This window comes from Pseudochaenichthys georgianus, unplaced genomic scaffold (genome assembly GCF_902827115.2).
Source record: "Pseudochaenichthys georgianus unplaced genomic scaffold, fPseGeo1.2 scaffold_1616_arrow_ctg1, whole genome shotgun sequence".
In the NCBI taxonomy this organism is placed as follows: Eukaryota; Metazoa; Chordata; class Actinopteri; order Perciformes; family Channichthyidae; genus Pseudochaenichthys; species Pseudochaenichthys georgianus.
In genome coordinates, this window is record NW_027262435.1 from 1 (window position 1) to 14,114 (window position 14,114).

The following is a 14,114-nucleotide window of genomic DNA, read 5'->3' on the forward strand; positions in this document are numbered from 1 at the left end:
GGAGTGTGGGTAGGGGGGGTACGTTGTTTAGAGGTCGGGGGGGGGGTAGTTGTTTAGAGTCGGGGGGGTAGTTGTGTCGGGGGGAAGTTGTGTCGGGGGGTAGTTGTTTAGAGTCGGGGGGGATGCTACGTCTCGAACTGAGTGAGCAGCGCCCGGACTTCGGGCGTCAGCTGCTTGGCGGCGCTGGCGGCCTCAGCGATGGCTCGGCGGTATGGACCCTTCCTCTTCCTGTCAAAGCGACACTGGAAGCTCTCCAGGAAGGGAGACAGCTGAGTGAGGGGGAGGAAGGAGGTGGTGGGGGAGCCGAACCACGACACCCTGGCCTCCTGACGGACAGCCAGCCCCGTGTCACTGCGGCGAGACACCGTGATGCTCAGTACCCTCGCCGGCCACCAGGGGAACCCAGAGATCTTCGCCCACACGATGTCGCCCAAACACAGCGAGCGCCCGTCGGGGAGGAGCACCTTCGAGACGGGCTTAGAGAACACCGGGGGGGAGGAAGAGGAGGAGGAGGAGGAGGAAGAGGTGGACGACTTACGCCTCCTCTTCATCTCACCCTCCTCTTCCTCACCCTCCACCGGGGGAGGGGGGGGGCGACTTACGCCTCCTCTTCATCTCACCTTCCTCTTCCTCACCCTCCACCGGGGAAGGGGATGTGGAGGACTTATGCCTCCTCTTCATCTCACCCTCCTCTTCCTCACCCTCCACCGGGGGAGGGGGGGACGACTTACGCCTCCTCTTCATCTCACCCTCCTCTTCCTCACCCTCCACCGGGGGAGGGGATGTGGAGGACTTATGCCTACTCTTCATCTCACCCTCCTCTTCCTCACCCTCCACCGGGGGAGGGGACATAGAGGACTTACACCTCCTCTTCAGATCCCCCCCCTCATCCTCACCGTCAGCTAGTGTCTCATTGGCTCTAGGGGAGGAGGAGGCGGGGCAAAGCGGGTCTAACAAGGCGGGTCCAGGGGGGGGGAGGTCAAAGGTCTCTGTGGAGCTGCACTCTGAGGGGGGGGAGGAGCAGCGGGGGGGACACAGGGCCTCACAGAGCAGGGGCTCCAGGGGAGGAGCTGTGCTGAAGGGAGGGGGAGTCGTGGGGGCAGGGCTTATAATGGGTTTGTGGGGGGGGGGAGCGAGAGCTCAGTTTGGGGGGGGAAGGGGGGGGCTGGTTCTGGGAGGGGGGGGGCACCTGGTCGTCTGTTCGATACCTTTGAGGTTTGAGCCGCATCCTGGGCGGTAGTGAAGGGGGAGTGCTCTGCAGCCGGCGGGTGAAGTGGACCCTCTGGTTCTGCAAGGAGGAGGCCCGGGTCACTGCCTTCCTGCAGGGCTGCTCCTGGTCCTGGTCCTGCTCCTTCTTCAGGTTCTGCCGGGCTTTGGAGACGTCAGCAGCCGGGCCCCTGGAGGGGGGGGCTTTCTTAGAGTTCAAACACAGGCGGCCGGAGGCTCCGCCCCTCAGGACCCGGGAGGAGGTGGGGAGCGCTGAAGACGATACGTGGATCCCTGAGGGGGGCCGTCTGTCGTTAGGGGGCCGTCTGTCGTCCCCTCTCAGCCGTTTGACCTCAGCAGAAACAGGTCCTTCAGCAGCTCTCCGCCGCCGCGATGCCTCCTCCTTCAGCTCCACGGGGCCCCTGCGGGACTCCCTGCCCCCCCCCACCACACCTTTGCACTTGTCGCAGAGCACCTGGCGGGGGCGGAGCTTAATGGCGTTCATGATGGAGGTGGGCTCCTCGCAGCGGTAGCGCCTCTTGGGACGGCGGATCTTCCGCAGCAGGGGCTGAGGTAAAGCCTGGTTGTAGGTGTCCCTGAGGAACAGAGGGGGGGGGTACGGAGCCCCCTCCTGGAACAGCGGCGGCAGTTTGGACCTTGGGGGGGGAGGGGGTGAAACCTCTTCCTGTTTGGTGGATGCTTCCACTTCAGGCAGTGATATCATCAGAGGGCGACTAACCCTGTCGTCTCTCCGGGGGAGCACGGTGATGGGGATCCCGTACGGTCCGAACCTGCAACAAACACAACATGAGAACCTTAAAGACTCAAGCACAATGTGAGAACCTTAAAGACTCAAACCGAGCGAGAGAACCAGTTGAAAAATGTCTATCAAATCTTAGTTGATAAGAAAAAAGCCCGATAACTTATTTTCATAACACATGAAGGAATGAAGGAATGAAACCCTTCCTCTTTCCTCAACAGAGTAAACCCTCTGGAGAGCTGCTGTTGTTTTAAAGCATATTCAAGTATTAAGCATCGTGTACCTACATCTGATTGGCTGTGCTGAGGTAGAACTGAACCTATACCTCAGCGGCCCGTCTTATGTTTCTCTGGCTCTCGTGGAAACAGAGTGGACCCCCTGGTTCAGACAGTTCACTTCAGTCTGAGTTATCTCAGCGGGTCTCAGACGGTTTGCTCCATTTATCTAAACACATATTTCCATTTGAGGAAGTGAAATGATTAGAGTGATTCGTCAAATATGCATGAATAAAAACAAAAAAATGTAATGAAGTGAAATAAGGTAAGATCAACTTTTAAAACTTGAGAGCTAAAACTAGTCTCTACTGAGAGGAGGGAGACTCGCAGCCATCAATGAACCAGCCGTTTCTCTAGCTGTCTCGCCCTCAGGCTGTAAGCATGTGTGTGTTCTCCATTCCTGTTCATGTGTCTCCTCTCAGGTATCTCTGGCCCTCGCCTAATCGCTATAACCGGCCTGCTCTCGTCTATCCCACGTGCTCCACTGAGATCCAGCATCTAGTTTCAGGCGGCCTGTGGAACTGCAGTCAGCTGTTCCTCAGGCTGACTTCATCTCTGGCTCCGCCTCCCTGCAGTCCCTGCTCTCACTGAGACCTGGATTACTCCATCCAACACATCCACCCAGCAGCTCTCTCCACAGCATGCTCCTTCTCCCATACACCCAGACCCTCTGGCAGAGGAGGGGCACTGGTCTCCTGCTCTCTCCACAGCATGCTCCTTCTCCCATACACCCAGACCCCCTGGCAGAGGAGGGGCACTGGTCTCCTGCTCTCTCCCCAGCATGCTCCTTCTCCCATACACCCAGACCCCCTGGCAGAGGAGGGGCACTGGTCTCCTGCTCTCTCCCCAGCATGCTCCTTCTCCCATACACCCAGACCCACTGGCAGAGGAGGGGCACTGGTCTCCTGCTCTCTCCACAGCATGCTCCTTCTCCCATACACCCAGACCCCTGGCAGAGGAGGGGCACTGGTCTCCTGCTCTCTCCACAGCATGCTCCTTCTCCCATACACCCAGACCCCTGGCAGAGGAGGGGCACTGGTCTCCTGCTCTCTCCACAGCATGCTCCTTCTCCCATACACCCAGACCCACTGGCAGAGGAGGGGCACTGGTCTCCTGCTCTCTCCACAGCATGCTCCTTCTCCCATACACCCAGACCCCCTGGCAGAGGAGGGGCACTGGTCTCCTGCTCTCTCCACAGCATGCTCCTTCTCCCATACACCCAGACCCCCTGGCAGAGGAGGGGGCACTGGTCTCCTGCTCTCTCCACAGCATGCTCCTTCTCCCATACACCCAGACCCACTGGCAGAGGTGGGGGCACTGGTCTCCTGCTCTCTCCCACATGGAGCTTCTCCCTCTTCGAGCTTCCTAACTTCACTCCTTCCACCTCTGAACTCCATGTCGTCACGGTAACCCATCCTATACAATGACCCCTTGTTGTTCTCTACCGTCCACCAGGCGCCTTGGGGGACTTCCTGGAGGACTTAGATCCTCTCCTCCGTCCACCAGGCGCCTTGGGGGACTTCCTGGAGGACTTAGATCCTCTCCTCTCACACATCCCTGAAACCGGCCCTCCCGCGGTACTTCTCGGAGACTTCAACCTCCAGACGGGGAAGATAGACGAACTAACATCTCTGTTCACCGCCTTTGCTTTCTCACTGTCTCCGTCCCCACCAACTCATAAAGCTGGCAGTGTCCTTGATCTCATATCCTCAAGGACTTGCTCTACTTCTAACCTCTCTGTGAACCCGCTCCACACCTCCGATCACTTCTTCATCTCATTCTCTCTCCCCCTTTCCAAACATAGCAAACTAATCTCTTCTCATCCTGCACCTGTCCGCCGTAACCTCCGTTCCCTCTCCCCCTCTACCTTTGCCCCCTCGGTGCTCTCAGCCCTCCCTTCCTCTGACTCCTTCCAACTCCTGCCTCCAAACTCTGCTGCAGAAACTCTCCTCTCTCCTCTCTCATCCTCTCTGGACTCTCTCTGTCCTCTCTGGACTCTCTCTGTCCTCTCTCATCCTCTCTGTCCTCTCACATCCTCTCTGGACTCTCTCTGTCCTCTCTCTTCCTCTCTGTCCTCTCTCATCCTCTCTCATCCTCTCTGGACTCTCTCTCTACTCTCTCATCCTCTCTGGACTCTCTCTGTCCTCTCTCATCCTCTCTGTCCTCTCTCATCCTCTCTGGACTCTCTCTGTCCTCTCTCATCCTCTCTGGACTCTCTCTGTTCTCTCTCATCCTCTCTGGACTCTCTCTGTCCTCTCTCATCCTCTCTGGACTCTCTCTCTGTCCTCTCTCATCCTCTCTGGACTCTCTCTGTCCTCTCACATCCTCTCTGGACTCTCTCTGTCCTCTCTCATCCTCTCTGGACTCTCTCTGTCCTCTCTCATCCTCTCTGTCCTCTCACATCCTCTCTGGACTCTCTCTGTCCTCTCACATCCTCTCTGGACTCTCTCTTCCTCTCTGTCCTCTCTCATCCTCTCTGGACTCTCTCTCTACTTTCTCATCCTCTCTGGACTCTCTCTGTCCTCTCTCATCCTCTCTGTCCTCTCTCATCCTCTCTGTCCTCTCTCATCCTCTCTGGACTCTCTCTGTCCTCTCTCATCCTCTCTGGACTCTCTCTGTTCTCTCTCATCCTCTCTGGACTCTCTCTGTCCTCTCTCATCCTCTCTGGACTCTCTCTCTGTCCTCTCTGGACTCTCTCTGTCCTCTCACATCCTCTCTGGACTCTCTCTGTCCTCTCTCATCCTCTCTGGACTCTCTCTGTCCTCTCACATCCTCTCTGGACTCTCTCTGTCCTCTCACATCCTCTCTGGACTCTCTCTGTCCTCTCACATCTCGGCAGGCTCGTCAGTCCCCTCCTGCTCCCTGGCTAAATGACGCACTGCGTGCTAATAGAACCATTCTTCGGGCAGCAGACGACCTCCTAACCTATCAGGCTCTCCTCTCCTCTTTCTCTGCTTCCATCTCTCAGGAAAAAAGCACTTTATTTCAAGATAAGATCCAATCTTCCTATTCCAACCCCAAAAACTATTTTCCATCTTCTCCTCCCTCCTGGACCCCCCCAAAGCCCCTCCCCCCTCCTCCCTCTTGGACCCCCCCCAAAGCCCCTTCCCCCTCCTCCCTCCTGGACCCTCCCAAAGCCCCTCCCCCCTCCTTCCACCCGCACACTAACCTCCTTCTCCCCTCTCTCTCTCCAAGTGAGGTTCTCACCCTCGTTACCTCTGCCCGCCCCACCACCTGTCCTCTGGACCCTATCCCTTCAAACCTCCTTCAGACTATCGCTCCTGATATTCTACCGTTTCTCTCCCACTTCTCTAACTTCTGGTCACTTTCCAAACAGTCTCAAGGAGGCGAGAGTAAACCCTAGGGGTGGGCGATATTGAAAAATATGTTATCAGGATATTTTCAGGCAGTATCACGATAGACGATATATATCACGATATTTTTTCATGTCGGTTATTATGGTTATTTTTCAAGTTACTTAACAGTACAAGCACCTACAAGGTGACAGAAACTAAAGCAAAAAGGAGTAACAGACCAAAATAGCATTTCAAGCTGGTTTTATTTCAGAAATGAAACCCTGAATGAACAAGTGAGCAGTGAACATCAATAAACATGAAAAGGAGGGTAAAACATAACTAAGTAAAACATAAAACATCAATGAGGAAAAGTCAGTGCCAAACAATTAAAATGTAAACTTTAGAGTAAACTTGAAGTGTAATAAAAGACTTTAGCATAACTGAAGGGAAAAACATAAAACGCCACAGCGTCAGTTATGTCTTTCCACCGTTTGCTAGTCTTTCCATCAGGAGCCCCTTTATGAAATGCCTGCCCTATGGTCGCTCGCTGCAAAGAAAGGGGGCGGGGACTTTGGGAGCGTGTCAAACAACTCGGACTGAACGCAAGCAGAGGTGCGCTGACATTGTGAAATCGTTCGGGCTTGATCCATCCATCCATCTTCTCCCGCTTATCCGTGGTCGGGTCGCGGGGGTAGCAGTTCGGGCTTGATATATGGTGAAATTAAAATCAGTAGGTGAGGCTGGGGGAGCGGGAGGGGAAGAGGCTCCGCTGTCATAGCCCCCTGCGCCGCGCACGGAGAGCCTCTTCCCCTCCCGCTATTTTTTTTTTTTCCAATTTTTTTATCACGATAGGACGATATCTCTGAAAAAGCATATCGTGGAGACCTAATATCGTCACGACGATATATATCGTCATATCGCCCACCCCTAGTAAACCCTCTCCTGAAGAAACCCACTCTCAACCCGTCTGATGTTATAAACTACAGGCCTGCCTCTCTCCTCCCGTTCCCGTCTAAAACACTTGAACGCGCTGTCTTTAGACAACTCTCCTGCTATCTCCATCAGAACAACCTTCTGGATCTGCTCCAGTCTGGTTTCAAGGCAGGTCACTCCACAGAAACTGCCCTCCTTGCTGTCACTGAGGAACTGCACACGGCTAAAGCAGCATCCCTCTCCTCTGTCCTCATCCTGTTGGACCTGTCTGCTGCATTCGACACGGTGAACCATCAGATCCTCCTTCACACTCTCCAAGAACTTGGAGTTTCAGGCTCTGCACTTTCCCTCCTCACCTCAAACCTCAAAGACCGTACCTACAGGGTAACTTGGAGAGGGTCCGAGTCCGACCCTCGTCAATTAACTACAGGGGTCCCTCAGGGCTCTGTTCTTGGTCCCCTCCTCTTCTCCTTGTACACAAACTCGCTCGGATCAGTCATTAGCCCGCATGGTTTTTCATTCCACTGCTACGCTGACGACACCCAGTGAATCCTGTCCTTCCCCCGCTCAGAGACCCAGGTCGTCGCACGCATCTCTGCTCGTCCAGCTGACATCTCTCAGTGGATGTCTGATCATCACCTCAAGCTCAACCTTGATAAGACTGAACTGCTTTTCCTTCCGGGAAAAGATTGTCCCTCTCTTGACCTGACGATCAACATCGGCCCCTCTGTTGTTTCCCCGACTCAGACTGCAAGGACTCTGGGTGAGACCCTGGATAACAACCTGTCCTTCACTGCAAACATCGCTGCTGCAACCCGCTGCTGCAGATACACGCTCTACAGCATCAGGAGGACGCGTCCCCAGCTGACCCAGAGAGCCACGCAGGTTCTGGTCCAGGCTCTCGTCACCTCACGCCGAGACTACTGCAGCTCCCTCCTGGCTGGTCTGCCTGCATGTGCCATCCGACCTCTGCAGCTCATCCAGAATGCAGCGGCTCGTCTGGTCTTCAACCTTCCTGAATGTTCCACACCACGCCGCTCCTCCGCTCCCTCCACTGGCTTCCAGTAACTGCTAGAATCCACTTCAAGACACTGGTACCTCCGTACCATGCTGCGAATGGATCTGGCCCTTCCTACATCCAGGACATGGTTAAACCGTGCACCCCAGCACGTGCACTCCGCTCTGCATCAGCCAAACGGCTCGCTGCAACCTCGCTGCGAGGGGGACCCAAGTTCCCATCAGCAGAAACACGTGGGTTTGCTGTCCTGGCTCCAAGATGGTGGAATGAGCTCCCATTGACATCAGGACAGCAGAAAGCTTACACACCTTCCGGCGCAGACTGAAACTCATCTCTTTCGACTCCACCTCGAGGATAGAACTACTACCAAAGCACTTATATACTAATAAAGGACTGGCTTATCTATAGCCAGTTGAGTAGCACTTGAAATACTTGGCACTATGAAACCTGATGTACTTTATGATTCTGTTTTCTTCAAGGTTGTGTCTTCCTGGTCGAATGTACTTAATGTAAGTCACTTTGGATAAAAGCCTCAGCTAAATGCAATGTAACCAACAATAATAACATAAACAAGTTTCAATGTGTTTTCATATTGGATGGTGTGCTGGGCTTAAGGCCATATTATTATTATCATCTTATGATTATTCAAATGTATACAGTTATATTTCGTTTGGGTGTTTCCATATATCTAATCTCTTTATTTTGCTCTCAAAATGCACCAGTATGTATCTCACTTGTAAGTAATCAGAGTATCTGTAGGTAATCAGAGTATCTCACCTGTAAGTAATCAGAGTATACCTGTATGTAATCAGAGTATCTCACCTGTATCTAATCGTAGTCTAAAATTAGACTATGTTGCTCCTTTGAAAAAGAAGAAAATAAAACAACATAGATTAGCTCCATGGCATAATGCCGAAACCCGCAAAATAAAGCAAAAGTCTAGACAACTTGAAAGGATATGGCGTTCCACTAAACTTGAAGAATCTCGTTTAATTTGGCATATTACTCTCAATGAATATAAGAAAGCACTGCGTAAAGCGAGAGCAGCTACTACTCTTCATTAATAGATGAGAATAAGAATAATGCAAGATTTCTTTTCAGCACTGTAGCCAGGCTGACAGAGAGCCACAGCTCCACTGAGCCTTCTATTCCCATAGCACTCAGTAGTAATGATTTTATGTGCTTTTTTAACCATAAAATTGTTACTCTTAGAAACAAAATGAATGACCTCTTGCCTTTGACCAGTATAGTGTTATCAACAGCTCCCGGAAACGTAAGTTCTAATATTACACTAGATAGTAAACTAGAATGCTTTCAGCCATTAACCTTGAACAATTACATTCAATGATTCTCTCTTCTAAACCATCCACGTGCATGTTAGACCCAATTCCAACTAAGCTGTTGAAGGAAGTTTTTCCATTAATTAGCACTTCTTTATTAAATATTATGAATATGTCTTTATTATCAGGCTATGTTCCACAATCATTCAAAGTAGCAGTGATAAAACCGCTTCTTAAAAAGCACAACCTCGATCCAGAGGTTTTAGCCAACTGTAGACCTATTTCTAATCTTCCGTTCCTCTCAAAGATTCTTGAGAAAGCGGTCGCAAAACAGCTGTTACTTAAAAAACAATGATTTATCTGAAGACTTTCAGTCTGGCTTTAGAACACATCATAGCACAGAGACAGCTCTGGTTAAAGTCACAAATGACATTCTAATAGCCTCAGACAAGGGACTTGTCTCTATTCTTGTCTTGCTCGATCTTAGTGCTGCATTTGATACTATCGACCATGACATCCTATTGCAAAGACTAGAGCACTTAGTTGGCATACAGGGAACTGCTTTAGGCTGGTTCAGGTCCTATCTATCTGAACGCTCTCAGTTTGTACGTGTCAACGATGAATCTTCCACGCAAACCAAAGTTAGCCATGGAGTGCCACAGGGCTCAGTGCTCGGACCTATTTTGTTCACATTATATATGCTTCCGTTAGACGATATTATAAGGAATCATTCTGTAAACTTTCATTGTTATGCGGATGATACTCAACTATATTTATCAATCAAGCCTGATGAAGTTAATCATCTAAATAAAATTCAAGACTGCCTTAAGGACTTAAAAACGTGGATGACCTTAAACTTTTTGATGTTAAACACGACCAAAACTGAAGTTATTGTACTTAGCCCGAAGAATCTACGAAACAAACTATCTAAAGATATACTAACTATGGATGGCATTCATTTGGCCTCCAGTGAGACTGTAAGGAATCTTTGTGTTATATTTGATCAGGATTTATCCTTTAACGCCCACATAAAATCAATTTCAAGGACCGCCTACTTCCATCTACGTAACTTTGCAAAAATCGGGCATATCTTGCCTCAAAACGATGCAGAGAAACTAGTCCATGCATTTGTTACTTCTAGGCTGGATTATTGTAACTCTTTATTATCAGGGAGTACCAAGAAGTCAGTCAAGTGGCTTCAGCTGATTCAAAATGCTGCGGCTCGTGTACTAACCAGAGTTAGGAGAAGGGACCACATGACTCCTGTTCTGGCTGCCTTACACTGGCTCCCTATAGAACACAGGATAGCATTTAAAATTCTTCTTCTTGCCTACAAAGCCCTTAATGGGCAGGCGCCATCTTACCTTAAAGAACTCATTATACCCTACTGTCCTACTAGGGCATTGCGTTCCAAGAATGCAAGGTTGTTGGTTGTTCCTAGAGTTTTGTATTCTGTTACAAACTAACCCTGCTTGTAACACAGAGCTAAGATAAACAATTTGAAAATGAACAGAATAAGCAAGAAGATAAAAGATGAATCTATGGTGGTTAAGGAGGGTTTCCTCGTTTTGCTCATTTGACTTAGAACTGAAGTAAAGAGAATAGTGTTTTATGAGAACTGTCATTCCTCATGTTTTTAAAGATAAATGATCCGTTTGTATGGACTTTGATGTTAGGATGGGATCATGGTGGAGAAGGACTACCTTTTTGTTTTCAAATTCAAGAAGATTTTAAAGATGATGTTTATGGTATTTTCCTGACTTGAATTTAAAAGCAGGACATCAAGTAGAAAAAAGAGATTTTACAATGTAGTTTTACTACATTTGATGAAGTAAAGAATCTGGGTAAACTACCACCATTAGTTTGTTTCAGCATTCCTGACCATATAGACACTCAGCCATTTTGTAACCCGTTGGGGGAGAGATTTAAATTGAGTTTTTCTCAGTAGCTGATTTGCTGTGATTACAGCAGCACTGGATAGTTGTGCGCCACCTTTGGGTTGTACTCTGAATCAGTGTGTTGGTGAGATGTTGCTCACTACAGAAACAGAAGAACTGTGCAAAGAACGCATCTCTGAGGAGGTTTTGACATTTAGCTTCTGCCTCGTTGTCAAGGCAACAGTGGTGTGAAGAGGAACTGCAGTTTTTCGTGATTTCTACTGTGCAGAGGATAACGTGCGTCTATTGATTTTACCACATTGATCCAGAGGTTCCAGAGAGAGTTTCCTTGGGCCCACTGACCAGGGCCGGTTCTAGCTTTTTGGGGGCCCTGCCACTGACTGCAGCTGCAGAGGACAACGAATCACTGACTGTTCTCCTTATGTCAAGATCTTGAGACAGGCTTGTCTCAGACTGTTCAGACTCTGAAGAAATGATGCAATGGCTCTACAGCATAACTGTGCAGGAGTTTTCCAGAGGGTGGTGGAGATATGCTTAGTGTTTAAGAAAGGAGGCTGATTGTTTAACGATGGTCTGGAATACTGAAAATATTCAAGTTTAAGATGTCTTGTTTAGCAAACAAGACATCTGATTATTAAGTCACACAGGATAATCTTGACCTAGAAACTAGCTATGGGTAAACGTGTGGTCGTTATAACATTATTATTATTATTATTATGAACTAAAAATAAATAGGGAAATAGTATCTGGTTAAAGATGAATGGATTTCATATCCTAGAGAGGGTTAGTTATATTGTCAATACTTCACAAGGTATTTACTAATGTATTTTGAAGAACAAATAACAAAGACACAAGTCCAATTTAGTTTGTTAGAATTAAATTGTCCATTACCTTTACTATCAAAGTCTAAATCTAGACCTAAGGTGAACAGTTTTGGAGTATTTAGGTTTATTTTTATATATCTGACATTTTTGAAAAATGTTGGCTATTTCACGAGATAGAGATTTATTGAGAACATTTCTGAAGATTGAATATTTGTTCCATTTCTAATATTCCTGTTTAAAACGTAATTTTAGAGTAACGAAGGCTGATGCTGAACTTGGAAACATGTGTTAGTGGTCTGCATGTCGTAAACAAGGAGGCTTTGTTTGTTCAATCACCAGTTAATCTGATACAGTGATGGTGATCTACTTCAGTGCCTGATACTGCGATATGGTTTGGCCAAAGCTTAGTTTAACATCCTGATGTAACATTATGAGATATGTTCACTACTAAGGGTAAACAAATTAATGAAAAGGACTATTATTATTATTAATTAATTTGAAATATTAATTAAAAAAGGCCGATGTCCGCAGGATCACTTAGGAATAGGGTTGGGTATCGTTTGAATTTCCACGATTCTGATTCCGATTCTACTTTTCGATTCCGGTTCTTAACGGTTCTCAATTCCGATTCTTTGAGTGGCAGGGTAACAAAATGATACTTGCTTCTTCCACCAAAAAATTACATTTATTTGAGACATTTTACACAGGTTAGTTTCCAGTAATATTCTCATTAATCAGTCTGTTTATATTCACTGCTATGTAACTGTAACCTGAGAACCACTGAAGCTACAACAGTGCAACTTTTAAAGGACCCCCCCCATTTAAAAACAGTTCTTGTTGAGAAGAACCAGCATCTCTGCCTCTCAGGCGTACCAGGAAGAAAGGTTTGAACATTTTAAAGCAAGATGCTTCAATCTGGTGCACTTTGAGCAGAATGACTAGAGACTAGATCTAGGGGGTACAACTCCAAACACCCAGATGAAGAAGATTGGTTTACATTTTAATAATTAAATCAGTATGTGAGCATAACCAATAACCCATAGCCAATAACAAATACATGTAACATATTTTATTTCTGTTGTTCATTCATATCTTATTTTACTATTTTATTTATGCATATTGTTTCATCTCTCCAGTTTAAAACGATATGTCTGGTTTACTGTCCTATAGTATACACTGGAATGATTTCAAACCTGTTTTATCCCAATCACTATAAGGAGAGCCTTGGAAATATGTGTTTACATACATTGTGATCAAAACGTTTGAGACCCACTGAGATAACTTAGACTAAAGTGAACTATCTGAACCCTCAAGAGTCCTTCACCTCACTGAGCTGAATCTATCAGCCTCAGTCTGACTGGAGAGGACTCTCCTCCACCTCTCTGAGAGTCCTTCACCTCACTGAGCTGAAGCTATCAGCCTCAGTCTGACTGGAGAGGACTCTCCTCCACCTCTCTGAGAGTCCTTCACCTCACTGAGCTGCAGCTACCAGCCTCAGTCTGACTGGAGAGGACTCTCCTCCACCTCTCTGAGAGTCCTTCACCTCACTGAGCTGTAGTTATCAGCCTCAGTCTGACTGGAGAGGACTCTCCTCCACCTCTCTGAGAGTCCTTCACCTCACTGAGCTGAAGCTATCAGCCTCAGTTTGACTGGAGAGGACTCTCCTCCACCTCTCAGAGAGTCCTTCACCTCACTGAGCTGCAGCTACCAGCCTCAGTCTGACTGCAGAGGACTCTCCTCCACCTCTCTGAGAGTCCTTCACCTCACTGAGCTGCAGCTACCAGCCTCAGTCTGACTGCAGAGGACTCTCCTCCACCTCTCTGAGAGTCCTTCACCTCACTGAGCTGCAGCTACCAGCCTCAGTCTGACTGGAGAGGACTCTCCTCCACCTCTCTGAGAGTCCTTCACCTCACTGAGCTGCAGCTACCAGCCTCAGTCTGACTGGAGAGGACTCTCCTCCACATCATGTGGAAACATCTTCTTCTTCCGTCAGAGCAGCTAGCACCAGATGCTAATAACAACGGCACCCTCCCTCTCTCCCTCCCTTTCTCCCTCGCTCCCTCGCACGTTGGCTGTGAGCTGCGGGCGCCAGGGCGAATCAAACGTGTAGCCGGGGTGAAAAGGGTGTTACATTTACTTAATTATGAATGTCGTTCCATCAAGGCGAACATTAGGATGAGCCCCAACGGTCAAAACATTTGTTTCCCCTCCCAGAGCTGTCAGCGCGGCGCCTCCACAGATCTGGCGCCCTAGGCGAACATCTATAACGTCAGTGCGACGGGCCGGCCCTGGTCTCAGGTTACGCTGTAGGAAGTGTAGGTCCAACGCTACATTCCCCGCCCCGCCGCAGTCACACAGGAGGCTACGGAGAGCGGCGAGGAACATTTCCTCAGGCATCGAAAAGCGGAACCGAAATTCACATTTCTAAATGATGCCGTTGGAATCTAAATGTTGGAACCGGTTCTGAACCGGTTCGGTACCCAACCCTACTTAGGAATGCCTTGCATGAACATTTGTCAGGCGTTGTGTTTCCTCGGGGCAGTACACTAATGAAGTTTACTGAACTGTTTCTGTGTCTGTGATGATTGCTCTCCGTTTCACTCCTTCCTGTTGTGAGTTGCCAC

General features: G+C 48.7%; 1 protein-coding gene across 1 annotated transcript in view; it reads right to left on the minus strand.

Moving 5' to 3' along the window:
- Positions 1 to 57: 57 nt before the first annotated feature.
- Positions 58 to 14,114, minus strand: part of pwwp2a (PWWP domain containing 2A) — a 29,734-nt gene continuing 15,677 nt past the window's right edge. Inside the window, exons 2-4 of the mRNA XM_071202196.1 lie at positions 1,047 to 1,997; positions 687 to 919; positions 58 to 604 (exon numbers count right to left, since the gene is read on the minus strand). Of these exons, the coding sequence (XP_071058297.1) occupies positions 126 to 604; positions 687 to 919; positions 1,047 to 1,997 (1,663 nt within the window). The 3' untranslated portion in view covers positions 58 to 125. The remainder of the gene's footprint in view (positions 605 to 686; positions 920 to 1,046; positions 1,998 to 14,114) is intronic.